Source organism: Drosophila simulans, chromosome 3R (genome assembly GCF_016746395.2).
Source record: "Drosophila simulans strain w501 chromosome 3R, Prin_Dsim_3.1, whole genome shotgun sequence".
Classification (NCBI taxonomy): Eukaryota; Metazoa; Arthropoda; class Insecta; order Diptera; family Drosophilidae; genus Drosophila; species Drosophila simulans.
In genome coordinates this window covers 7580271-7604427 of record NC_052523.2, presented here as the reverse complement: position 1 = coordinate 7604427, position 24157 = coordinate 7580271, and the positions used below count along the sequence as shown (strand labels likewise).

Genomic DNA, 24157 nt, shown 5'->3' with positions numbered 1-24157 from the left:
GATTTATTCGAATTTTATTATCAAATAATGTTGTGATTAATTGAAAGTGGTTTGTCTTCCTTAACACTTGAAACATAGTAAATATTTAAGGAATTAGTCTCATCTCTTGCTTATCTTTTAAAAAGTATTTTTTTTTTGAGAGCAAGAAAACTTAATTGGCGAGGACTGGACGTGAGTTGTTTCAATTGGGTAACTGGGACTTTTGATAGACAAGTTAAACAATAAACATGTCTATGCCTATGATATTGGGCTGGCTCTCAAATGCGACGCCAAACCCTTGACAAGGTCAGCTGAATTGAAATCAAATTGCCCCGAGCGACGGGAATGGCAAAACGATCCGAGTTTCGTTTTAATGATGTGCCAGTTTCGGGCTCCTACATGGTTTCATTTACACGACAACTCTTGCGATTGGATCGCTCGATGGATGCCCTTTTATGGCAGAACAGCCCGCTGGCGCGAACTTGCCTGTCATCTGCTACAAATCAGCTGTCATAAGCCCGATCCAATCGGATCCGATCCGATCCAATGTGGGTCCGGGCAGCATTATTTCGGCGATTGTTACAATCACTTTCAAAAACCCAACTAACAGCCACACAATCTTTGATAATGATCATTGCCACTTGACAAGCGGTGAATGAAGAAGATGATTGCGATCAAGACCATCGGAAGGAGCAGTGATGCCCATTCCGTTTAGAAAGGAAACAGGCAGCAATAGTGGTTTAATGGAAGGGGGGAAGTATTCAAACATTGATTAAGTATAACCGAGGAAATTGTTTTAATATATTTCAAAAAACCGATTTTAAATGAGAACAGCTTCTTTCAAATTATCGATTAGGTGTAAAACGCATTTGCTTAAAACTAACGTACATATCTAATATATCTATGAAAACAAGCCGAACTGAAGCTGATCTGAGAAGTGGCCACCGACGGTCTTTAATTGGCAACTTAAATCCAAGACGTTCACCTGGAGAGGTGGATAGGTGAGGTCGGTGGGTTAGGTGGCAACTGCCAGCAACGCATAGTCATTAGAATGTGCAACGGATTAATCTGCATGGCTATCTTCGTCCAGCTAACCACAGATAATTTCCGCTACTTCTTGCATTCGCAGGTGGTTCAACGGGCCAAACAAAAACTAAGCGACTATGCCGCCGAAACGTTGGACAGCATTTCGAAGCGATTTTCCCACCTGCACGGCCTTCTCCAGGTGGCCGAGCTGCAGGTCATCGAGAAGCTGCGCGAGTCCAGTTTGCCACCGCAATTGAAACTCAACGAAGCCATGGGCCAGCTGAGTGGCTACGAAACTGTCATCGAGGTGGGTGTCTGAATGCAGCTCGTAATTCCAGTCCTTTTTAAAATTATTCACTCCTTTACTTAGCGATTAACAAAGAGTTTGTACAGTGGAGTCGACGACGACATGGCCGTGCCCAGCGACGTGTCGCTAAGCTGGCTGCTCAAGCTCACTTGCGAACATCTTGAGAAGATTCCCACAACTGTGCACGTCAGCAAAATCGAGGAAAATCCTTATCGGTAAACAAACTATATTTAAAGCTCTATAAAAACATAATAATATTTTATTTTTATTTCCTAGCGTGACCTGTAGTCGATTCATGGACATATCCAACATATTCAAGTGTGAATTTGTGGACCCCAATATACAAGTTTGTTTCAAGACCGACTTCGAGATCAGTCGAAGCCTTTCATCCTCGCCCACAGGAGAAGACACTTCTTTAACGTCTTCCAGTAGTAGTGAGGAACACTTTAATCCACTTCCACGCAAAATTTTTAAACTAAAGAAAGCCCCCCAAGTGTCACAAAGCCAAAAGAAACGGGGTAAAAATGCTACGGTGGCCGCTCAATCCAGTCTAAATTCAACTGCCGCCATTATCGATGAGTTTCCAGCTAAGGATCCAGATTTTCTCCACCACTTCTCTTCATTGGACATCAGCAAGCCAAATAAATCGACTGAAGACAGCAGCGAATGGTTCAAGACCGATGCACTGGTTAGGGTGCGCTCCGTACAATCCCCGGAAGATTTTTATGTTCAAGGCATCCATGCCGCCCAGCGATTGCGAGAGGAGCTGGATACATTTGCGCACACACTTTCGGACAGCTCCTCTGTTCCGCCGACTATCGTGGTAGGCCAGAACTACATTATCCGCCACAAAGATCAGAATCGATTCTATCGCGCCCTGGTTAGCCAAAAGCTGACCAACGGAAATTTGTACAATGTTTTTCTGACGGATTTTGGCGTTCATTTGAATGTACATTGTTCCGAGTGAGTTTTCTGCATGAATTAGTCAATTTCCTACTGCAATGCAATCCCTTACAGCTTCCGTGTGGTGCCGGAGCGTATATCCCACCTGCCGTACTCCGTAGTGCACTGCAGTCTATGTGAGTTGATGCCTAAATATGGTGAATCCGAGTGGGATACTAAAGCCAGCGCCTTCCTTAAGCAGATAGTCCAGAAGTAAGTTACTCAAAGCGACCTAAAAAAACCAAGTAAAATTTATAAATCATCCGGATTTAGCAACCCCGTGCGCGTGATCGTCAAGAAAGCTCTTACCTATGAACTGCATGGGGTGGACCTGATCACCAGCAATTACGATACTAACATCTCCGTGCGCGATTCTTTTTTATACTGTGGCCTTGCGCGCTCTCTCCGCGACGGTGCGTCAGCTAATGCCCCTCTATGGTTGCCGCCTGCCCCTCATGCGCTTCGTTTACCCAAAATGATCTTCCAATTCGGAGACGTCTACATGATTCAGATGCTGCACGTGGTGAACCCACAAGAGTTTTACGTCATGCGCCACGACTACGAGAAAAAGCGCTTATTGTTGCAATTCAGTCTGCAGGGAGCAATGGATAGCATTAACATAAGCCAATTGCAAAACATATTTCTTGGACGGTTGCATCTCGGTTGCGTGCTGCAGTCGGGTGGTCAGTGGAAGCGAGCTAGCATTGAGAAGATCCTTCCCGACGGTGAGTTATGACTACAATATTGGGACAACACAATAACAAGTTGACGCAACTAATATCATTATGCATTTTCACAGGGTATGTTCTCGTGCACTTGGTGGACGAAGGTCCCAGCCAGAAGGTCTTCTGGGATCAATTGTTTGTGCTGCCTCAGAATTTTTGGGATGATGCTGGGCTAGCCATTAAGTGCTGCCTGGCGGATGTGGAGACCAGAGCAGAGCACTCCTATACGTGGACTCCAGAAGCGACGACCCTTTTTAAACAGCTGACCTCGAATCCAAGGCTTTACATGGAAGTCATTAGTTCCACGGAGGATCTGGTCTACGTGGCATTAAATTTTGAGCGCTCCAACTCGGAAACCACAAGTGTTGGAGTACAACTAGTGGCTCATGGACATTGCACATCAAGCGGTGAAAGCAGTAGAATGATTAAACCAACCGCATCCGAACGATCTGTACGTCTTGATAAGGAAACGAAAGAGTTTATTGCACAGCAGAGGGTACGGCCAGTGGAACTATCGCCTTACCAGAAGCCCGATACTACCGAGCGCAACAAACGAACAACTGTCCATATTCTTTACGTTCGAAAGCCGGATGAGTTTTACGTGACCTTGCCCCATTTCCAGGAAGCCATCATTAACTTGCAGAAGTCGGTGCAGGAATCAGCTGCTGCAATGTACCAGAATATGTTGCCCAGAACCAATTGGAAGGTGGGCGAAATGTGTTACGCACGGGTTCAGGCCAATTGCGATTCGCAGGCTTTATGGCATCGTGCAGTCGTAACAGAAGTCATACCACCTGGTATAACTTGCCAAATTGTACGATACCAAGTGCATTTGCGGGATTTGGGTGAGCTAATCGATGATGTGCACAGTTCTTCCCTGGCCAACATCGCTGAGGCGGACATGCGCATTTCAAGCAGCGCAAAACGTTGTCATTTACACGGAATTCGTCCAATTGGTAATGAATGGTCCAAAGACGCCATTGAATTCTTTATGGATCAGCTGAAGGCCTATAACGAAATCCACGTGACGGGACTCGGGCATACAGAAAACTCTTTGAGCGTCATCCTATGGGGCTCCCTCTCCATACTCACTGGACCATTTTCGCCCGCTACTATAAAGTACGTTAATATCAACAAGGCTCTGCGGATGGCCGGAATGGCAGAAAAGGATCGCGATTCCGATAGCGAAGACGAGCAATCGATGCCGGAAAATATAAGCGTTAACTCAGAAGAAGCTGCGAAAGCCAACGACTGGGAATCTTGTTTAAGCAAAATTGATGAAACTTCTAAAACAAACAACGTGAATCCAATTGATTCGGCAAGCGTGACAGTCGGCTTTGAGCACAACGAGGACATGCCTCCGCTAGCTCTGCTCGAGGATTTAGGAAAGACCAAGAATACAACTGGAGAGACAACACCACCTGCTGGTTGGACTACACGACGAAAGTGCGATAAGTCCGTATTCACGGCAATTGCTACCAATGTGACCTACGAATGCTGCATCTACTTGACTTTGGCCAGCGATAAGCCCTTCATCGAGCATATGCGCAACCTGCTGGTACGGGAATACAAGCCACTAATGGATAAGCAACAGAAGCGCTCTACCTCCTATACTTACGAAGTGGGACAAGCGGTGGTGGTCACCTATCACATGGACAACATGATCTACCGAGGTATAGTTCAGCGCCTAGAGAACAATCATGATGAGTACACAGTCTACTATGTGGATTATGGCAACATGGAGCTGGTCAAGGCGGATGAAATGCTTCCATATGCTCCGTTCCCGGACCTAAACGCAATGTGTTTCCTGGTGGAATTACACGGCGTGCGATCTAAACAAGGAAAGTACTCTTTAAAGGAAATGGATACGGTGCACCTGAATTTGGTCATGAAGCTGAGCGGTGTGCGTGTTGTGGATGACGAAACAGTTGGCCCAAATAAGCTACCCTCATGTCAGATCAAGGTCGGCAATGTGGACATTGCCACCATGATGATAGATTCTGGCATGTCTGTACCTACAGAAAAGCAGACGATCAAAAAGGAAACAAAATATTTTCATTCCCAACAATTTCTCGAGGACTTTAAAGTATTTGACGAGCTTGAGCACCTGGCCTCCAGGGAGGGAGAACTATCAGACGAGGAAGCGCCTGCCACCCAACGTAAACACGATAGCATTTCATCGGTTCAGCAACCACCCACTAAGAAATTCCTGGTTGATCACAAGGAGGTAGACACCTTTGAGTGTGATCAGGACTTTGATTGCCAGGAAGCCGCAGAGAAAATGCATCTTAACAATAGTTTTTATCTCGGCGAATTTGGTAAGTGCGCTGATGAACCAGTCGCCGAGGATGAGCCCCACACAAGTTCCTCTAAAAATATTGATATGGAAGTCTTTACGAACAACAATGGCAGTCAGTTGGAGCCCCTAAATTCATTCGCCACCGAACAGTTGATCCGTCGTATTGCACTGCGTCAAAAGGTAAATACTATTTATATAATAATTATAATAATAATTTACCAAAATAATTTTTGTATTATATTTTTCAAGGAAATAAAGGACAGCATTACCTTTTCACCTCTTGACACCTCGACGGTGAGGTCTTTCTACGATCCCAGTGTGAGCTTCAAGACCCTGAGCCTTCCAAACGGAGTAAAAGAGTTCTACTGTACCGTGGACAACGTACTCTCGGACACGGAGTTGCAGATCGCCCCATGTCTCTCGGAGTTCACCAAGCACGAAATCAGCCTGATCCAGGAGACGAGCAATTTGATCAAGGACGCGGAACCGCTAAAGAAGCCGAAGGTAGGTGACCTGTGTCTGGCCCGCTATTCGAGGGACAAGCAGTGGTACAGGGCCATTATCAAGGAGATTCCACCGATCGTATCTCCAAGCAGTGAGCAAGTCACAGTATTCTACATTGATTTCCATGACACCGAAAAGGTTTCGTTTAACCACCTAAAAGTAATGCCCAGTCAGTTGTTCATGTTCCCGTTGCGATCGTTCTGCGTCAAATTGCACGGCATTAAGAGAAACAAGAACTTTAAAGAAAAATCGGTGCGCCAGGCACTGCAGGCCTGCCTCTGCAAGCATCCGCTGGTTTTCGCCCGGGTACACTATCCTCTCAACTATCACCCCAATCGCTCCAATGGCGACGCTGATCTCATCGAAGTGGAGCTTTACGAGAACAGGCACAAGAAAAAGCTAGTCTACCAATCTTTGGTGGAAAATTGGATGTTCCTGAAAAAGTTCTAAGGTAAATCCTAATGTAAGCCAGTTTCAGTTTCTATTTATTAATTTATCTACTCCTACGCTACATAAATGAATATGTATGTGACAGTATTACTTCATATTTTAAGTTTCAGATGTTATAAAAATCACGAAATATTATTATTAAAATATAATGGCAAACCATTAAATCGATGATTTCATTTTAAAAAATCCCTTTTGGATGAAGTTTTTGAAGTTTGAACTGAGTTGTACTGTTATCAGTCGTCCTGCAAAAGTATAAATAAAAGGCGTTGATTGTTTTGTAATTATCCATAAATTGAATTTATTTCCTTCATAGAATGGGATTCTTTCCATTAGTTCTCATTGAAATCTTTATCGTAAGTTGTAAATATTTTAAAATTGTTTTGTTTTCATTTGTTTGTTTTCGTATTATGATGCATGTACGCATGTATTGTGAAATTTTATTTATACTTAATGTTGGGATCACTTAGAGCTACAAATTTTAACTAATGCTGCAATAAACCATTGAAACAATCCTTTAAAATAGCCTAGAGAAGTTGCAACTACTATAAATCAAAAATATGCTACGTACATCGAAATTTGTTATCCAATATGACAGTTGTGTTCGCTTACGTTCGATTGCTGGCAGAGAGTTTTCTCTTTAATTAGAAAAATACAAATTATATAACAAGTTGTTAGATGGGTGTTCGTTTTCTGTGTATGTGTCCTTCGCTTAGAATGTGCTCAAGTTCTGGAAAAACTCGAAAGTTTTAAGACCAATTTCGGCTAACTTAAATTAACTAGTATGCTCTTCTAGGCATGGATAGATAAATGAATAAACTTAATGCGAACTAAACCACTAAACTAGAAATGAAAAGTATCGCGGCATATAGTATTTAATCGATGTATATTGCACTGAACTAGGTATAACATTTTACTAAAGTGGGTTAGAATCTAAAACCTAAACGGGATTAAAGCGGTTGACGCGAATTGCGATTCGAATCCGGAGGAAGAGAATGGGGAACACTTTCACATTTAGCTACGTTCTTAAACCACATCCAAAATGTAAGATTAGTAAAATGTAATTATTGTGATAATTGTTTCTTGTTGGTTTATTCAACAAGAATTGGCAATCGCATATGTTAACTAAATATATAGTTCGATAGGTAATACTAATTTGTTGTTTTGTTTTGTTTTGTTGTTTTAACCACAGACACACACAGTACACACATAGAAGAGTCATGAACAACTACCTAGGTAATGATTATATTAAACTTTAGTTCGATTACGATCAGCCCAATTGAACCGAACGCCTTAGACCTCCACCGTGAAGGGATCGCGCGAATGGTGGATCTTCAGATGCTTGTTGTGGTTGGTCTTGGTTGTGGAGCTCTTGCCGCAGATGGTGCACGTGAACGGACGCTCTCCGGTATGCATTCGCCGGTGCTCTATCAGATAGTAATGCCGATGGAAGGACTTATCGCACTGGTCGCAGGTGAACTTCTTGGTGCCATGATGTTCGCGCCGGTGTCGCATGTAATTGTACTTGCGGATGAACTTGCAGCCGCAGTACTCGCACGTGTACGGTTTGATCTGTTTGTGCGCGTTGATGTGGTTCTTGAAGTCCAACTCTCGCACGAACGCCTTTGGGCAGTATTCGCACTTAAAGGGCTTGGCCGTCCGGTTGGCGTGTACCCACGAGTGGATCTTGAGATTCCATTTGGTGGAGAAGCTCTTGCTACAAATGGCGCAATCGTATTGGGGCTCCGTTGAATGCGTCGCCATATGCGCCTTGATGGACGTCTTCGCGAAGATTTGCTTACACATAGGGCATTCCATAGGTTCGGCATAGTCAAACTTATCAGAGTGGGCCAGCCGTATGTGTCGACGTAGCGAGTTGGCGTGCACAAACCGATCGCAGCAGTACGGGCAGCACTTCGGCTTCAGGTCGTGCGTTTCCTTGTGCCACAGGAAGCGAGCCTTCGAGGGCAAGACTTCGCCGCAGTGACACACGTACTCCTTTTTGCGCACCATCATTTTGGTGTGGCGTTTGCGGTGTTGCGTCAGATTCGAGTATCGCTTGAACTTTTTACCTATTGTGTGAGTGTATAAATGAAGTTAGTTAGGAAAAATATTATAGCTGGAGTATTCTGGGTAGATAAGTGTTGCTACTACATCAATAGGACTAACTAGATCCATTACATTAACACTTATCGACCCATGGTTATAAATAGTTAATTAATTGAATTACCGCATATCTTGCACTTGAGTGGCGTTTGCCCCGTGTGCATCCGCATGTGTTCGACCAAGGCGCTGCGCACCACGAACTTCTTGTCGCAGACATAGCATCCGAACTCCTTCCAGCCCAAGTGCCGCTTTAAGTGCAAGGAGAAGTTCTTCCAGCGGTAGAACTTCTTGCCGCAAGTAAAGCATTCAGCGGGATGCTCGGTGAGATGGGCGTCATAGAGCTTTACGGACGGGAAGTCGGTACGGCAGACATAGCAGAGAAATATGGATTTTTCCATAGCCTTCTGCTCCAGCTCGCTAAGATTGTTGCGCTCCTGTCCGAGCTTGGATTCGTTGTAGGCGATGAGCATTCGATACAAAGCTGCTAATTTAGCCGCTGGGGTCGTCATGGCTAATGGCGGCAGCGTGGGCTTTTCATCTAGCTGGTTGGGTGGCTTAATGTCGTCATCTACATCACCGTCGCCATCACCGCCGATGCCCATCAGCTCAGAGTCCTTGACATCGGCCAAAAGTTCGGAATGGTCGTGCATTTGCTCAACATCATGCTTTTCCTGGCATTGCTCCTGTTTTATCTTCACAATGCCATCCTTGGAATCCTCAACCTCACCTGCCTGCATTATCATCTGTTGCTGTGGCGGTAACATCGAAGTATTCATTTGCGGCTGAGTGCAAATTAGACGGCGATTTTGCCGCACGTAGTTGTGCTCGCCAATCATGTGCGCATTACGCTCCTTAAGCTTTTCGAAGATCGCCTCGCAGTGTGGACACTTGTAGAGCTTGCGGCGCTGCGGTTTCCGCTGGGCAAGAGCAGCCGCCTCCGCTGCCGCCTCAGCAGCAGCCCGTGATGTCGAAGCTATTGGTGGACCCGCCAGCATAGCTGATGACGTACATGCGGAGGAGGTGGCCGCTGTCGGGAGAAGATCTGTAAGATGGCTCCTTCTCGAGCTAGATGAAGCCTCATCATCGACAGCATTGAAGTCAAAACTGTTAGTGTTTAAGAGATTTAAATACTATTATACCATGTTGTCACAGATTACAATTTCAATTCTTACCGTTTTTGCTCTCTCTGCTGAGCGCTGAGATCCTGAGCCGGATAATAGTCCTGTCGCCAATCAGGGTTGTAGCCGCCGGAAAACTGGTTTCTGAAGTACCGCTGCGAAATATCCCCATACACCTGAAAAGAATCAAAATGATACTTAGTTTTGGATATAAAATGACCAAAATAAAATTGCTCTTACCGACTCACTCCAGGAGTTCTCGATGTCGCAGTTGCTTTCCTGTTCGGAGATTTCACCCTTAGCGGGCATCTTCTCATCGGTTCGGATATTCAAACCACCCACCAAACTGCTTTCCGTGCCAGCGCCAGCGAACGACGACGACGTTGTGGACGCGGAAGCGGATGGCAGGTTGCTACTGCTGCTCAGCTGCTCCCGCTTGCAGGCGTCTAGATCAAGATATTTTGCATCCTCGTCCAAAGCAACGCTACAGCAATCGACGGCCGCCAGGGCGGCGTTAAAGTTGGTTGGCTGGTGGCTGACCACATCCTGGCTCTGATTGGAGGGAGTGGCAGTTCCCGATTCCGCACCACCCTGATTCTGTGGATCGTGATCCGGCTCTTGCTGATACCATGACTGCAGCGATTGGGTCTTGGCCACCCGGAATGTAGCATTCATCGAGTCGTGGTCCAACGAATTGCTGGACGACGATGCCAAAGTGGCCGCATTGGTGGCATCGCTGACGCCGTGCTGCTGCTGGTGCTGATGATGCTGCTGCCTGGAGAAGGGATTAAAGTATGTGGCCGTCGTAGCCGTGGTAGTGGCCTGGTGGTACAGAAAGTTAAAGTCCGGCGGCTGTAACGTGTTCTGCACCTGGGCTGCGGTGGAGGTGTAGGAAGACGACGAGGATATCACAATCTCATCCACGTCCATGTTGTTGTCCGGCAGGATGTACTCCTCTCCCGGCTTGGCCGGTGCTTTGGAACAGCTGCTACTGCTGCTGGCGAAAACTGAGCCAGCCGAGGGAAAGCCCACACTGGCATTAACCACAAACGTTGTGCTCGACGCTGCCAGTGGCGGCGGCTGCTTGGAGTTTGCAAACTCAAGCAGCACCCGGGCATCGTCATCGTTCACCGCCGAGTGATGATGCAATAGTTTTCGGCTGGCGGTTAGGTGCTTCTCCAGAATGCTACTGCTACTGCTCGTCGCTGGCGCCTCCAGGGTCTCACTCTTTACTTGCACCAGATCTCTTGATATGGATGGGTTGTTGCTGGGGGAAGATGGGGTGTCAGTCTTTTTTGTTGTCGTCGCTGTCGCTGGTGCTGTTTGTTTTGGTTTGATGACTAATTTCTTAGGCCCACGATGCTGGGCGGGAGTTGAAAAGCGCTGCGGCAACAATGTGGTGGTCGCCTCAACCTCGACTTTCATGGGCGGCGGCTGGGTGAGATCCTCGGGAGACGTTTCGGTCGCCGTTGCAGAAGTCGACGCTGCAGCCGTGCTTGCCATTCGAATGACGCTGGTGGTGCCGTGCTCAAGGCTGGGCTTTTGCTCCAGCTCGGCATTAGCGGCCATTGCCACGTTGTCGTAATCATCTAGGGGTTCTTCCTTCTCCACCTTGACGAGTGGTATGGGGGCCACAGCGGCAAACGGTCGACTTGCCCCAATGCGACTGGAGGCTACGATGTTGCCCATCAAATCGAGGTACTCATTCATATTGAGCGGAACATCGCTGAGTACGGTAATTCGATTCTTCTTGGACTTTGTAGTGGCGGTGGAGTTCGAATTGGAGGCGGAGTTGGACGCGGAATTGGAATGATTGTCCGCCAGATTGGAGGTGGAAGCTCCAGCAGCAGCACTCGTAGAAGGAGCCGTGCACAATGGAGGTGGTAGTGATGCCGCTACATTTAGTTGCTCCTGCTTACGCTCTTTTTCCAACTCACTCTCACATCCGCTGCTCAGGCTCATGAATTCCTCCTCGTCCGACATGCGCTTGGAGCCGCGCTTCGGCTTCGTCTTACGGGCCTTTTTCGTTGTCTTGCTTATATTACGGCTGTGGCTGTTCTCCTCCCGCTCATCGTCTCCGTCTTCTTCCTCGGGCGGAGCTTCATGCTCGTCCTCCTCCTCTTCATCCTCGTCATCCTCATCATCATCGTGTATGTGCAGAACACTCGGCGGGGATTGATAAATGCGCTCGATCACGGAAAACTCGCCGTCTTCCTTCTCAACACACTCTACAATATGCTTCGGTGTCTCCTGGACAATGAAGTCACCATTTTCCCGCTCAAGGTAGTGTGCCACCGGTGATTCTGCAAACCTCAATACCGAAGATGCGGTGGTGGGACAGGCCGGCGATGCGCAGGCCACAGCCGCTGCAGCATTTAGCAGTGCTCCAAACGGTGAGTTTGTCTGACGATTCACACGATGACCAGATCCCGAGGTCGAGGGGTTGTTGGAGGAACTGCAGCTACTGCTGACCCCTAATCCGTAGGTCTGCAAGCTCGGTGGCTGTTGGTGACTCTGCTGGCTCGGCTGCGACTGCTGATGGTGAGGCTGCTGATGGTGTTGACCTTGAGTTTGCACTAAATTGTGGATCTGCAACTGTTGCTGTGCCGATGGCGGTGGTGGGGGATTCAGGAATACTTCCGTTTGCGGTTTACTGGTCTGCTTGACCGCTGCAGTTGCGTGTGAAGTTGAAGCCGCTGATGTCGTCGTTGGTGCCAGGGATAGGCTGTGTTGCATAGCTACGCTTTGGGACTGTGGCTGCTGTTTGTTTTGGTTGTGCTGAGATCGTATTTGACTAATGGCGGCTCCATAGGCGGGAGGTGGTTTCTGGTGCGATTGCTGCTGGGTCTGCGGTGGAACAACCGTCTGCTGTTGCTGCTGCTGCGTAAATAGCTGTAAAGAAATTCGAGTTGTTTAGGAACGGATGCAAAATATATATAAGCATTAAGGGTACAGTGGGTATACATTTCAGGTCCCGAAATTTGTATTATGTCTGCTTATACTTTTCGTAAATAATATAAGCCCTTTATTGTCCAAGGAATACTGCATTAAATCTTGATTGCAGCCTTTAAGACCAGACAAATAACTTGTGCGACTCACCTGCAACGGCGGAGGTGGGGGCAAAGCTGTGGCGTAGCTGAACTTCAGAGCAGGCTGATGCTGCGGATGCTGCTGCTGTTGCTGCGGGGGCTGCTGCTGGTGTGGAAAGTGAGCCTGCTGTTGATGGCTGGCGAGGAAGTGCTGCTGAGGCACCTGCGGAATCACCAGACCGGCTGTTGAGGTGGTGACACCACGCCCAAAGCCCGTCGTCTGTGGCTGCTGCTGCTGCTGGTTGAAGCGGTAATCCGGAGTGACCTGCGCTGGCTGGTACAAAGTGGACACGCTGCTCGTGGTGGGATGTGCGGATGTGCTGGCTCGCGCCTCAGTTGTGGGCGGTGAGCATTTCAGTGCTTTCATCGGTGGATTGCTCGGTTTGCTGCTGCTGAGGCTGCTGCTGTTGCTTGCTGAGGTGGAGGTGGGTGTGGAGCTGGTTGTCGAAGAGGCGGCTCCGTTGGAGCAGGCCGCCACGAGGGAGGAGGATAGCGGTGGTGGTGCTGGTGGCAGCACAGGCGCTGTTGCTGCTGATATGGTATTGGCCACGACTGGTTTGACATCGCCGCCAGACGGTGGTGATATGACGGCCGGTTTCTCATCAGCACTGGCTTCGCCGCCGCTGGATCCACCTCCTCCAGTTCCTCCTGTCAGCATGGCGGCAGCGAGAACGCTGCCCATGCTGTTGCCACCGTTCCCAACGATCGTCATCTGCACCAGTGCCTTGATCACCTGCTCCTTGGGATGGGTCTCCAAGTGATCGGAGAGATTCATGCCCGCATGCAGGTACAATGTGCACACGGGGCATTGGACACTGTTGTCGACCATGATGACGATTTTAGATTGTTCTATGTGTGGCTCCTGCCTACTCCTGCTCCTGCTCACTGGCTGCTCCTGCTCTCTGGGAGCCTGGCTTCTAGCTTTCTAGTGCGACGGATGACTGGCGTGGTTGCCCTTCAGAGTCATAAAACAACGTATCTCCTTGGCTTGGCGTCCATCTTGCTCAATCCTCTGATTCGACGCGGGTGAGCTGCAATGGAGAACGTAAAGAATGTCAGAATGTTGGTGCCAGAAATCACTGTACCAGTCCCTGGGCACATTCTGCGCTCCGATATCAACGTCTTCGGTGAAACGATACCCGATATGCGAAGAATGCGCCGTCCGGCGATCCAAGTGATCAAGTATCCACGGAATGCGTGCAGCGTAATCTTAACAAACGCGGCTTTGTACAAAACCAATCCATTATTATAAAGAGGATACTTTAAAACAAAAACCCTATTTTTTTATACGGAGGCGATTTGGATTGAAATACAGGAGGAACCCTGTGCATCCTAACTTGTATCCGTTAATCACAATATAAAAAAAGCATTGCACAATTAGAACCACAAATGTTTTACTATCGGGGGTAGCACAAAATAATCAGTAAAAAAACGTTCGTTGGAAGTTTCTTGTAGTGAGTAATTTCTTTATAAGCTAACAAAATAAAAGCATGATAAAAATAAAATACTTTAAACAACGAGCACATAATGATTTTGGTTTACCAGTAATTAGTTTTTATTTAGATAGCTACCAAAAATGTAACTTAACTATAAATTGTTAATAACTGAGTATCCCAATTGATCATAATGAGAGTTTAAAAGGAACACCGACTGGAACAAAGCAGACTCAACGTCAACAGTCACATCAAAGTCAATTTCCCATTTTCGAAATCAGAAGTGCCATTTTAAATCGATTCTATTGATTTACTAAATCCATGCCTTGCATTCAATTCCGTTCATATTAACCTCAACAACATAGGAGCAACATAAGAATTCTAATTAGAAGGTCCTGCTTGGGCAGTGGAAATGGCGGATTGGAATGCCGGCCGCAGTTGGGTGAGACAACTTCTGGAGCAGCTTTTTTCGCTCGGGGAGCCAGAGCAGCAGGAGGAAACGGAATCGGAATCGGAAAAAAAGAGGCAACGACCCATACCCAGCCTGCTGACGAGTTATTGGCCGTTCCTCTGGTTTGCCTTTTGCTGCTTGCCTTTTGCGATAACTTTTGCTTTTATTTATAGTCTGTCTGTAGACCAACATTCGCTTGGTTCTTTTTTGGGATTTGGCCATATCTGCAAGGGTGGCTCTTTGTTTTGGGGGCGAAGGACAATGCGAGGGCTGCACATAAACAGCGGCAAACAAATGTCTACGTCTGTTGCTATTGATTTTTCCTTTGCGAAAGGTTACACACACCACGCACACACAACACCCACATGCACACATGCACACACAGACTGTCGAAAAATTGAGGAGCACACGGTGCGTAAATGCATTAAGATTTATTCCAGTATCCCAGTTTGCAGCAACAATCGCTGCCAACCTTTTTTCCAGTGTGCACGCGCGCGTGTGTGTGTGCGTTAATGTCGCTGATCTTGCCACTTATTGTACGATTTTTTTTCTGCTGCTTATTATTCACATAATTACAGACACACACAATTTAAAAATGCACATATTTCCGCTTTTGTTCACCAGCCATTGCCATCGATTTCGTTTTCGTTTCGTCCATGGAATGGAATGACACTTCCACAAAGAGAGGACGCCAGCTAATTACCAGTATCGATCGAGAGAGAGCGGCTGAGAGCGTATCCTTGGAAATGTAAAGAGCGTGGTGCACCTGCGGCCGCTTAAAGATGAAGAGGAAGTGGAGTTGGAGGAGGGACTGGAACAGGAGGACCAGGAGCTCCTGGCTCTCTTCTCCTCTTCTTTTTCTCGTTCAATGACACAGAAATCTTTCCTCTCGTCTTCCGCTTTGTGCGCTCCTTCTTCCAATATACAAGCGAGCTTTTTATATGTGCGAGTGCGAGTGCGACTGCGAGGCCATCGCTGCGTTTATCTCCCTCTGTCTGTGTGTGTGTGCGTTGTGTGTGTTGGAGTGCGTGTGGCTACACACAAAGTAAAATTTTCAAGCACGTTTTTCATGCACTTCGAGCCGTTTTTTGTCTACTGCCGCATAGAAAACGAATAAACGCCACTTTCATCTACACTTTGGTGTACAATTCGTGCATATTGCTGCACTTTTCACTATCAAAAACCGTTTAAATCGTTTTCACCTTGCGACAAGAAAAATTACAACACCAGGCGTTGGAGTGCTGCAAAACGTATGCGGGCTGCGGGAACTTACCAGCACTAGCATTGATGGTATTTATAGCTAAGCAGGGCATTTAGCTATTTTCTCGCTAAATACGACGTTTTTGGGTGATGGCAATGGTTGAAAATCCCAAAAATTAGACTAATACTGTTAATTCTTTTCTCTGGTTAAGAAAATATAATAAAATGGCTTGTTTATCTGTTATAACACTTGGTTTAATATTTTGTGTCCCATACCGTTATATTTCCCAAAAAATATATGAAGAAAAGTATGAATCCCTGGTAAGGGAAATTATTCAAGGAAGAAGAAGAAACAGCAAGCCGGAACGCAGGGAATTTTTTAGACGAGTTTGTCAACGTTTGCTAAGATTTTCTCGAATTTGTGCAGTAAATAATAGCAAACAACAGACATGGCAGATAAGGCGCAGGAACAAAGTATTATGGACAAGTCCATGCGGTCGGTTTTTGTGGGGAACATTCCCTACGAGGCCACCGAGGAGAAGCTGAAGGAGATTTTCAGCGAAGTGGGCCCGGTCTTGTCACTGAAGTGAGTTCTCTGCTAAGAGTCATGCAATATCTCGCTGTAAACCTCATATTCCCATTCCCCCAGACTGGTCTTCGATCGGGAAAGTGGCAAACCCAAGGGCTTTGGCTTCTGCGAGTACAAGGACCAGGAGACGGCTTTGAGTGCCATGCGGAATCTGAATGGCTATGAGATCGGCGGCAGAACACTGCGTGTGGATAACGCCTGTACGGAGAAGTCGCGCATGGAGATGCAGCAGCTGCTTCAGGGACCCCAGGTGGAGAATCCCTATGGCGAGCCCTGCGAACCAGAGGATGCTCCCGAGCTCATCACCAAAACTGTGGCTTCCTTGCCACCCGAGCAAATGTACGAGCTGATGAAGCAGATGAAGCTCTGCATCGTCAGCAATCCATCGGAGGCACGCCAGATGCTCATGCTCAATCCTCAGTTGGCGTACGCTTTGCTGCAGGCCATGGTGGTCATGAGGATCGTGGACCCGCAGCAGGCGCTCGGCATGCTCTTCAAGGCCAACCAAATGCCCCCCGTGTTGGGCGGCAATCCGCACCAGGGGCCGGGGAACCACTCGATGATGGGACAGCAACAGGTTCCGCAGCAGCAGGTGCAGATACCGCAGCAACAGCAACAGGCTCCCCCGCCACCAATGCCCGTTCCCGGACCTGGCTTCCCAACCAATGTCCATCCGAACGATATCGACTTGCGCATGGTGCCCGGTGGACCCATGCCGATGGATCCCAGGATGATGGGCCGTGGCATGGACCAGGACTTGCGCGCTTCTCTACCCAATCCAGTGCCCCCGCCATTGATGGATCCCCGAGCTCGTGCCCAGATGCCTCCACAGCAGCAGCAGGTCGTTCCGCAGGCGCCACCGGCCCCCTATCCCAGCGATCCGCGCCAGCGCCCCATGGATCCCAGGTTAAGGGCAGGACCTGGTCCTCAGCAGCAGGCACCGCCACAAGGCATCCCCCAAGCGCCGCCACCGACACAACAACAGCAGGCGGCCGCACAGCAGTTGCAGAGCAGACTAGGCGCCCATGGAGTCCTGCCCTCGGATGCCTCCGATCAGGAGAAGGCTGCCCTCATCATGCAGGTGCTACAGCTGTCCGAAGAGCAGATTGCGCAGCTGCCCTCCGAGCAACGGACCAGTATCCTCATGCTCAAGGAGCAGATTGCGAAGAGTACTCAGCGCTGAATCTACTCCGGCTGAAACAATTGGAAAATCACCATTTCGATCATGCATACTATAGTACTTTCAACATGAATCAATTAATAAAAAGAACATTTCAACACAAGGAGATTTATTAAGTGGAATAGCTCTATGTTTAAAGAGCGGAGACTAGGGTCTGGTGCAACTTCTGTACCGTCGTGTTGAGCATTTGACGCAGCACATCATCCTCGGCACAGCTGATGGCCTGGAAAGATTGCAGATTAACGATATTTTTTGACGTTAGATAGTACCTTCGATGAACACTCACCAGGGTTTCCAGATTTATTTCCGCACGTTTACCGCTCACCGTCACTGGCAGCAGATCGCCCTCGAACATTTTTGGCACGCAGTTGTCGCCGAAGGTGTCCTGCAGCGTCTCGATTAGGCACTCCCGAAAGCGCGAGTCCTCTGACTTGGTTTGCTTTGTGGCGCCCTTTAGATTTGTTCCGCCCAACTCGGATTGCATGATGCAGGCAAGAACGGCATCGGCGTACACATCATTCACATGCGTCGCTTGCCACTCCATCACAATGATTTTCTGCTCCACAGTCAGCTCGATGCAGCCGAACACACGCAGCTTTCGCTCCGCCTCCAGCACCTCCACGCAGCCGGCTCCAATGCGATCCAGCAGCAGCTCTAGAGTGCTCAGCGAGCTGCCCCAGGGAATCGACTGGCGTTGGGTTACAACAGACATGCTCATGTCCGTGTATTCTGTGGGAATTATTTAAATGAATCGACATTTTTACAAAGGAGCTAATATTACTTACTGCCCAGATCAGAAGGAGCCAACAGGTGGTACTTGAAGTCGCGTTTAACCAGAACACCTGAGAGTTTGCTTCCCACCTCGGAGTTCTTGGCTGCCAGGCTTCCCATCACCTTGGCGGTTTTCTCGCCACGGAAATAAAGATCGACGGCATGTGTGTTTCGCGGGTTGTAGAACTTTATATCCGTGCTTGCATCTGCTTCGTATTCCCGCTGCAGGGCTAACTTCAGACGCGACATCTCGTTCTGCTCGCCGTGGACGAGCACGACATGCGTTGGCTTTAGTAGGCGGATGAATTCACTGGTCTGCTGGTAGTCCGTGTGAGCCGAAAAGGATATGTAGTCGACGGACATGTTGAGCGGCAGCTTCTGACCCGACAGTGTGGTGATCTCCTCCGGCTCGGAGAGAACGGTTTTGGCCAAAGTGCCCTCCACGCAGTAACCGGCTATGATCACTCCGTTCTTGGGATCTGTGCACCAGCTCTCGAAGAGCTCTCGCGACAATCCCGACTGCATCATACCGGGCGAAGCCATAATTACGCAGGGCCCGATATCCTCAAAGTGATCGATGCCCTTCAGGTTGGAAATGTGGCGGAAAACGAAGGGATTGTTCACCGCTATCTGTCGTCGGATTCGATCGTTCATGGCATTGATGTACGTCTGGTAGACAGCCATGCACTTCTTGGCCAGAGAGGAGGCATAGTAGATGGGAATCTCGTGCAGATCCGGGTTCTGCGACCAGAATTCGTCCAGAATAAGTAGCAGTTCTTGGGCACGGCCCAAAGCGAATACAGGTATCAAGCATCTGCCGCCTTGCTGAACAATTTTCTGCACCAGCGAGGTAAATCGGTTCTCTCGATCCTCTCTTTTCTCGTGAATGTGAGTGCCGTAGGTGGACTCTGTGATAAGAACATCCGGCTTCATCGGTGGCACTTCGGCAGCCATCAAATGTCGATCCTCCTGGCGCGAAAAGTCGCCAGTGTACAATATCTTGATGCCAGCAATCTCGATCATGAACATGGCAGCGCCCAAAACATGACCAGCAATATAGGCACAAAAGCGCACGCCCATCACATCACGCTCCTCGTGGAAATTGATCGTCTCGATCTTCTCCATGGAGGCCTCCAGATCGGCTTCCGTGTATAGCATCTGTTCGGTGGATATGTTACTGATCTTGATGTAATCGGACAGCATCCATCGGTAAATGGCTTTCGTGGCATGGGTCATGAAGCAGCGGCCTTTGAAGCTGGTCTTCATGAGGAACCAGGGCAATGCGCCGCAGTGATCCAAGTGGAAACTGACAAATATAAGCATTCACCATTAAAAGTTGAATCCCCATTTAAGCGCCGCTGTACTCACTGTGATATGAACAGCAGATCAATCTCATCCGCCTCTATTAGATCCACGTAGGGCAGGGCATCCATGCCGGACAATCCCGGATGGATTCCGCAGTCCAGCATGATCTTCTTGCCCTTGAATTCCAACATGATGCAGGAGCGTCCCACTTCCTGGCCAGCACCACTGAAATATAAGCGTTACCCTTGAGTTTCGTCTATCTGGTTTAAATCAAGATTCCTTACAGTGGCTTGATCTGCAGCAGGTCGCTTTCCTCGTCTGGCATGCGTGCATGACCTGTTGCCTGCGTCATGATGTCTAAAACAATGTAATCAATAACAAATTTTTTTACAAATCGCCGGCAACAAAACGCTGTGCTCGGCAGTGTGACCAAGGTTTGATGACTGCCGGTAGGGACCTGTTCACACAGGGGCTGGAAAAGAACATGCCACTCTTTACATTTGGCTAGCGTTAAAAAGGTAATGGTGATTAGGACAATTTAATTATTCTCGATTACTATCAAAGTAAATATTTATTTATTAAATAGGGCCTTTATTAATCTTTTGCGATACTCTCAACTCATCCCAGTTGGGCCTGGCCTGACCTGGTCACACCGATTGCCACACGAAAGTCGAACAAATAAAGGAAAACTATTTTGGACAAATGGGAGGATCCAGCTACGATGGTGAGCAGTGGGACTTAATGGTTGCCTTCCATATAAGCCTTCTCTTCTCTCGACCTCCCGCACAGTGCTCAGGAAGCAGGCGAGGAGCCTGGAGAACGAGATCGACCTGAAGCTGGTGGCATTCAGCAAAATCGGAGCTGGCAGCGGAGGAGGTGGAAGTGGAGGACTAGGAGGCGTTGACACATCGCCGCTCCTGGGCGAGCACGTCTTCGATTCGCTGTCGGAGGAGATCGAGCAGATGCTGGAGAAGGTGCGATAGGTGACCCAATGCCTGCGCTGGTGCAGGGATTAAAACTTTAAGCTGGGATTAAACTCGAAGATATAGTGCTGATCCCTATTTATTTATTACGCAAATTTCGGTGCTACCGGCTATGTGATACTATAAATAACTAATTTCCTACAAAACCTTCCCAAAAATCATAATTTAATTAGCAGAATTCAGTGCACAATTAAAAAACTGCCACGATTAAGATACTTATATTGAAAACATTCCATCACTTTCCAATTTTCTATGAATCTGTATATATTAATATATTATATTATTTTTCAAGCTTTAATTGAACTGATCTTTGCTAGGTTCTTTAAAGGAAAACGTTTAAGTATTCCTCCTTGGATTCGCTAAATGAATTCGTTTTGATAAATAATTTAATAGATAACTTGAAAGTAATGAATGAGTCAGCGACTGAACCACAAAATGTTCAAATTGTTTTGCTGTAGTATATCTTGTTTAGTTATCTAAGTGTTCTAGGCAATTCCCATTTGTATAGCAGCTGGATATAACTATTTCATCCTTCTTAATTGCAGCTATCCTCGCTAAATGAGTCCATGTCCGATTTGCCCGCCTCTGGAGCAGCCGCCATGCACACACTGCAGAGGCATCGAGAGATCCTGCAGGGCTACCGCCAGGAGTTCAATAAGATCTGCGCCAATCACACAATGCGAATTGAGCGCGAGGAGCTGCTTCGTGGCTCAGGATTGGCCACCAGCTCCGGCAGTCCATCCATCTCGGGCCTGAACCGGCGAGAAATGTACCTGAAGGAGAGCGGGCACCTCAACAGCGCCAGTCACCTGGTCAACGATCAGATAAATATCGCGATTGAGACGCGTGACCATCTTCACGCCCAGCGACAGGCATTCAAGCGGCTGCAGACCCGCTTTAACGATATCTCCAATCGATTCCCACTGATTTCCAGGTGAGATAGAAGAGTTATCAATTCAATTTATTCATATTTACTTATCAAATTATATCCACAGTCTCATTCAGCGCATCAACATTAAAAAGCGACGCGATTCGCTGATCCTGGGAGCAGTTATTGGCTTCTGTGTGATCTTGCTGCTGCTCTACGCCTTCAACTAGTGACTTGCCACCGCGATTTGGCCAAAGATAGAGCTTGCATTCAACTCCATTACAGACAATTGCAATTTTAGTTTGTTTTTTCCGACGGTATATGTGTATGATTAACTTGTGATAGCAATAAAATGTACTATATAAGAGAAACCCAACAGCCCTTGATCCTAATCTCAAGCAGCAGTTAATAACTTTAGGCAAACAGCAAACATAACAACCTATGTATATACCAAAAAGAAACCCAAAACATTTATAGAGCTACCTTATTGAAACGACTTCAATTGCACAGAGATGGCTGAAAATCCACCCGAAGAGGCCGCCCCCATAGACAATGCCGAGGAGATTCCAGCCGCGGAGGATGCTCCCAAACTAGTAACGATCGCTGAAGCGGCGGAGGGAGCAGAAATCCAAGGTGAGGCAGCTAACGTAGATCAAATCGAAGGAGAAGGCGAAACAGTATTGCCAGCCGAGGATGAAGAAACCTCAAAGGAAGGGCGGGAATCTGGAGCCAAACAAAAGGGTCTTGCTACCGCCGACGAACGAAAGCGCGAAAAGCTCCAGAGGATTAAGGAAAGGCTCGCCAAAAAAGACGAGGAAGAGGCTATGAAGGCTGCGCTGGTTACGGCTCCAATAGAATCTGAAGAAATGCCGGAAGACGAGGATAAGGAGGAACTCCATTCCGTGGAATCGGGCGGCGAGGATTCCGAAGATGACCTCGAAGATATAAAGGCCATCCTTAACGAAAAGCCTCCATCTCTACGTGAAAGCGTTGTCGTCGAAGAGGAAATCGAAGAGGATCTCGATTCGGAAGGCAGCGTGGATGAGCCCTTGCCCAGGCTGGGAGTGTCCATAAAGAGTGAGTTTATCCGCGGATTTGAAAGTCTGCCAAGCATATCGGACATATCACTCGATCCGGACCCGGAACCAGAACCTGAACCGGACAACAACGCTCAGGACAAGTCCGACACCAAACCGGAGACAGATGATGGTGTATTTCACAAGGATGGCACAGACGATGCCGGCGAGGGTGAGTCGGGGGGTTCTTCGGGTTCCGATCAGGATGCTAGCACAGCTCAAAATGCGGCGGGTGAGTCGGAAGAGGACGACGAATCCGTACTGATGGATGATCTGCCGGATGAGCAAGAGCCGACAGAAAAACAGGTCGTCATTGGGGAGGAAGTGGACACCATGGCCATGTTCACTGAGGCTGTCGATGCGGAGTTGGAGACCCACCAGGAGCTGCAAGTCCCGGTTGAAGAACCATTCTGGCATCGCCTCACTGTCGACTTCCTGAACAATCTCATCAATACCGTGGTGGAAAATGCGGAGAACACCGAGAAGAACAAGGAGCACCTGTTGGACAAGCGCAAGATGTTGCTGGAGCTGCAGCGTCTGGTAGACGACTACACCTTCGAGAAGTACCAAAACACCCTTCTGAACAACGTCGTCTGCGACTACTTCCGTCGCAATCGCAAGTTCAACAACTTTCAGCCACTGCCACCGGACGATGCTGCTGGCGAGTTCATTCGCTGGATGAATGCCCTCAACTCGGTGGACAATCTGATGGAGCGGGTGAAGATGATCAAGATCAAGAACGGACACAGTGCGTCGCGCGCCATGCTGGAGCTTAACTCGTATTCTGTCCTCGCCTTCAACGAGGAGCAGCGTCTGGAGGGATTCATGCGCAAGACACTCATCCGCAAGGACATGGATCGCTTGAGGCGCGCGCTGGACAACGATCTCAGGCGCATGCAGGACCTTCGCAACCAGATCAGCGAGAAGCGCTACGAGCTCAACTTGAACCTCCACAACCTGGCATTTGTGGATGAGGTAAGGACGAACAGTGCTAGGAACTTAAAATCTTGTGGAAAAATACGAGTATATTCTTCTCCCGCAGAAAGTGATGAAATTCGAGCGGGTCACTGAGACGTTGACCATTTCGCAAATGCTGTGCGCCAACGAATCCATAATACAGTTGAGCAAGCAACTAGAGGGTAAATTGGTGAACTCCACAACTTTAAATTAATCGTTAAACTCACATGCATAATTGTATAGAAAAGTGCAAGGATGTTGCGGTCATGCAGTCGAACTACAAGAAGTCCATGATCGAGGAGACGTGCGTGCGTGAGAAGCGGGACATGATCTCCTACATGCTCTCCAAAGCGAGGGCCGAGTACATCGACAGATTCGAGCGGCGGAACAAGCTGCGCAAGGATCTGACCAGGCTGCAGCTGGAGCACGCTGACCTCAAGTCCAAGCGGGACAAGCTGGAGACCAAGGGCGGACTGCTCTTCAAGCCGGGCCTGATGTACGACTACGATAAGTGCATGGCCGATATACAGGCCCGTCGTGCTCATATCCAGGCGATGAAGAAGACCTGCAACGAGTTGGGGAAACGCATTCGAGCCTGCGAAGACTCCAAGTACCAGTCCAGTTTTTCGATACGGTTTCTTGGTTAATTAGGATTTCTAATTTTCTAAGGATTTTCACAAGTAAATTTGAGTGTACCTTGTATAACTGTCACCCATATGTGAAAATGTTGAACATTAAATGTAATGTAATAAAAAATTAAGCTTTTGAATTCAATTTTAAAGAGAAAAATTTAAAAAAGGTA

The 24157-nt window shown here is 47.9% G+C and overlaps 6 protein-coding genes across 7 annotated transcripts in view; 4 read left to right on the top strand and 2 right to left on the bottom strand.

The window, feature by feature from the left end:
* Window positions 1-6396, top strand: part of LOC6727549 — a 54940-nt gene extending 48544 nt beyond the window's left edge. The window contains exons 4-10 of the mRNA XM_016175547.3: window positions 1109-1312; window positions 1376-1527; window positions 1589-2275; window positions 2330-2467; window positions 2528-2979; window positions 3054-5458; window positions 5528-6396. Coding sequence (XP_016034123.1) covers window positions 1109-1312; window positions 1376-1527; window positions 1589-2275; window positions 2330-2467; window positions 2528-2979; window positions 3054-5458; window positions 5528-6232 — 4743 coding nt within the window. The 3' untranslated portion in view covers window positions 6233-6396. The remainder of the gene's footprint in view (window positions 1-1108; window positions 1313-1375; window positions 1528-1588; window positions 2276-2329; window positions 2468-2527; window positions 2980-3053; window positions 5459-5527) is intronic.
* Window positions 6397-6502: 106 nt separating this feature from the next.
* On the bottom strand, window positions 6503-15725 carry LOC6727548. 2 transcript variants are annotated; one of them, XM_039294941.2, is made up of 6 exons: window positions 15629-15725; window positions 12553-13573; window positions 9694-12345; window positions 9508-9629; window positions 8460-9439; window positions 6503-8301 (listed from the first exon to the last, which is right to left on the bottom strand). In XM_039294941.2, exons 2-6 carry the CDS (start codon window positions 13369-13371, stop codon window positions 7523-7525), a joined length of 5352 nt encoding a protein of 1783 aa, XP_039150875.1. In that variant the 5' UTR covers window positions 13372-13573; window positions 15629-15725; the 3' UTR covers window positions 6503-7522. The 2 variants fall into 2 exon arrangements, with proteins under 2 accessions (XP_039150875.1, XP_039150876.1); XM_039294942.2 differs by lacking the exon at window positions 15629-15725 and adding an exon at window positions 15130-15266.
* A 215-nt stretch (window positions 15726-15940) lies between these two features.
* Window positions 15941-17498, top strand: LOC6727546 (cleavage stimulation factor subunit 2 tau variant). The gene is made up of 2 exons (XM_002102890.4): window positions 15941-16212; window positions 16276-17498. Exons 1-2 carry the CDS (start codon window positions 16076-16078, stop codon window positions 17396-17398), a joined length of 1260 nt encoding a protein of 419 aa, XP_002102926.1. The 5' UTR covers window positions 15941-16075; the 3' UTR covers window positions 17399-17498.
* Window positions 17488-19928, bottom strand: LOC6727545 (cleavage and polyadenylation specificity factor 73). The gene is made up of 5 exons (XM_002102889.4): window positions 19756-19928; window positions 19535-19696; window positions 18181-19472; window positions 17682-18124; window positions 17488-17618 (listed from the first exon to the last, which is right to left on the bottom strand). The coding sequence occupies exons 1-5, from the start codon at window positions 19821-19823 to the stop codon at window positions 17529-17531; spliced, it is 2055 nt and encodes a 684-aa protein (XP_002102925.1). The 5' UTR covers window positions 19824-19928; the 3' UTR covers window positions 17488-17528.
* Window positions 19929-20082: 154 nt separating this feature from the next.
* LOC6727544 (Golgi SNAP receptor complex member 1) lies at window positions 20083-21693 on the top strand. Its single transcript, XM_002102888.4, has 4 exons — window positions 20083-20195; window positions 20261-20445; window positions 21000-21388; window positions 21450-21693. Exons 1-4 carry the CDS (start codon window positions 20174-20176, stop codon window positions 21550-21552), a joined length of 699 nt encoding a protein of 232 aa, XP_002102924.1. The 5' UTR covers window positions 20083-20173; the 3' UTR covers window positions 21553-21693.
* On the top strand, window positions 21694-24115 carry LOC6727543. The gene is made up of 3 exons (XM_002102887.4): window positions 21694-23373; window positions 23441-23537; window positions 23599-24115. The coding sequence occupies exons 1-3, from the start codon at window positions 21835-21837 to the stop codon at window positions 24000-24002; spliced, it is 2040 nt and encodes a 679-aa protein (XP_002102923.1). The 5' UTR covers window positions 21694-21834; the 3' UTR covers window positions 24003-24115.
* Window positions 24116-24157: the final 42 nt, after the last annotated feature.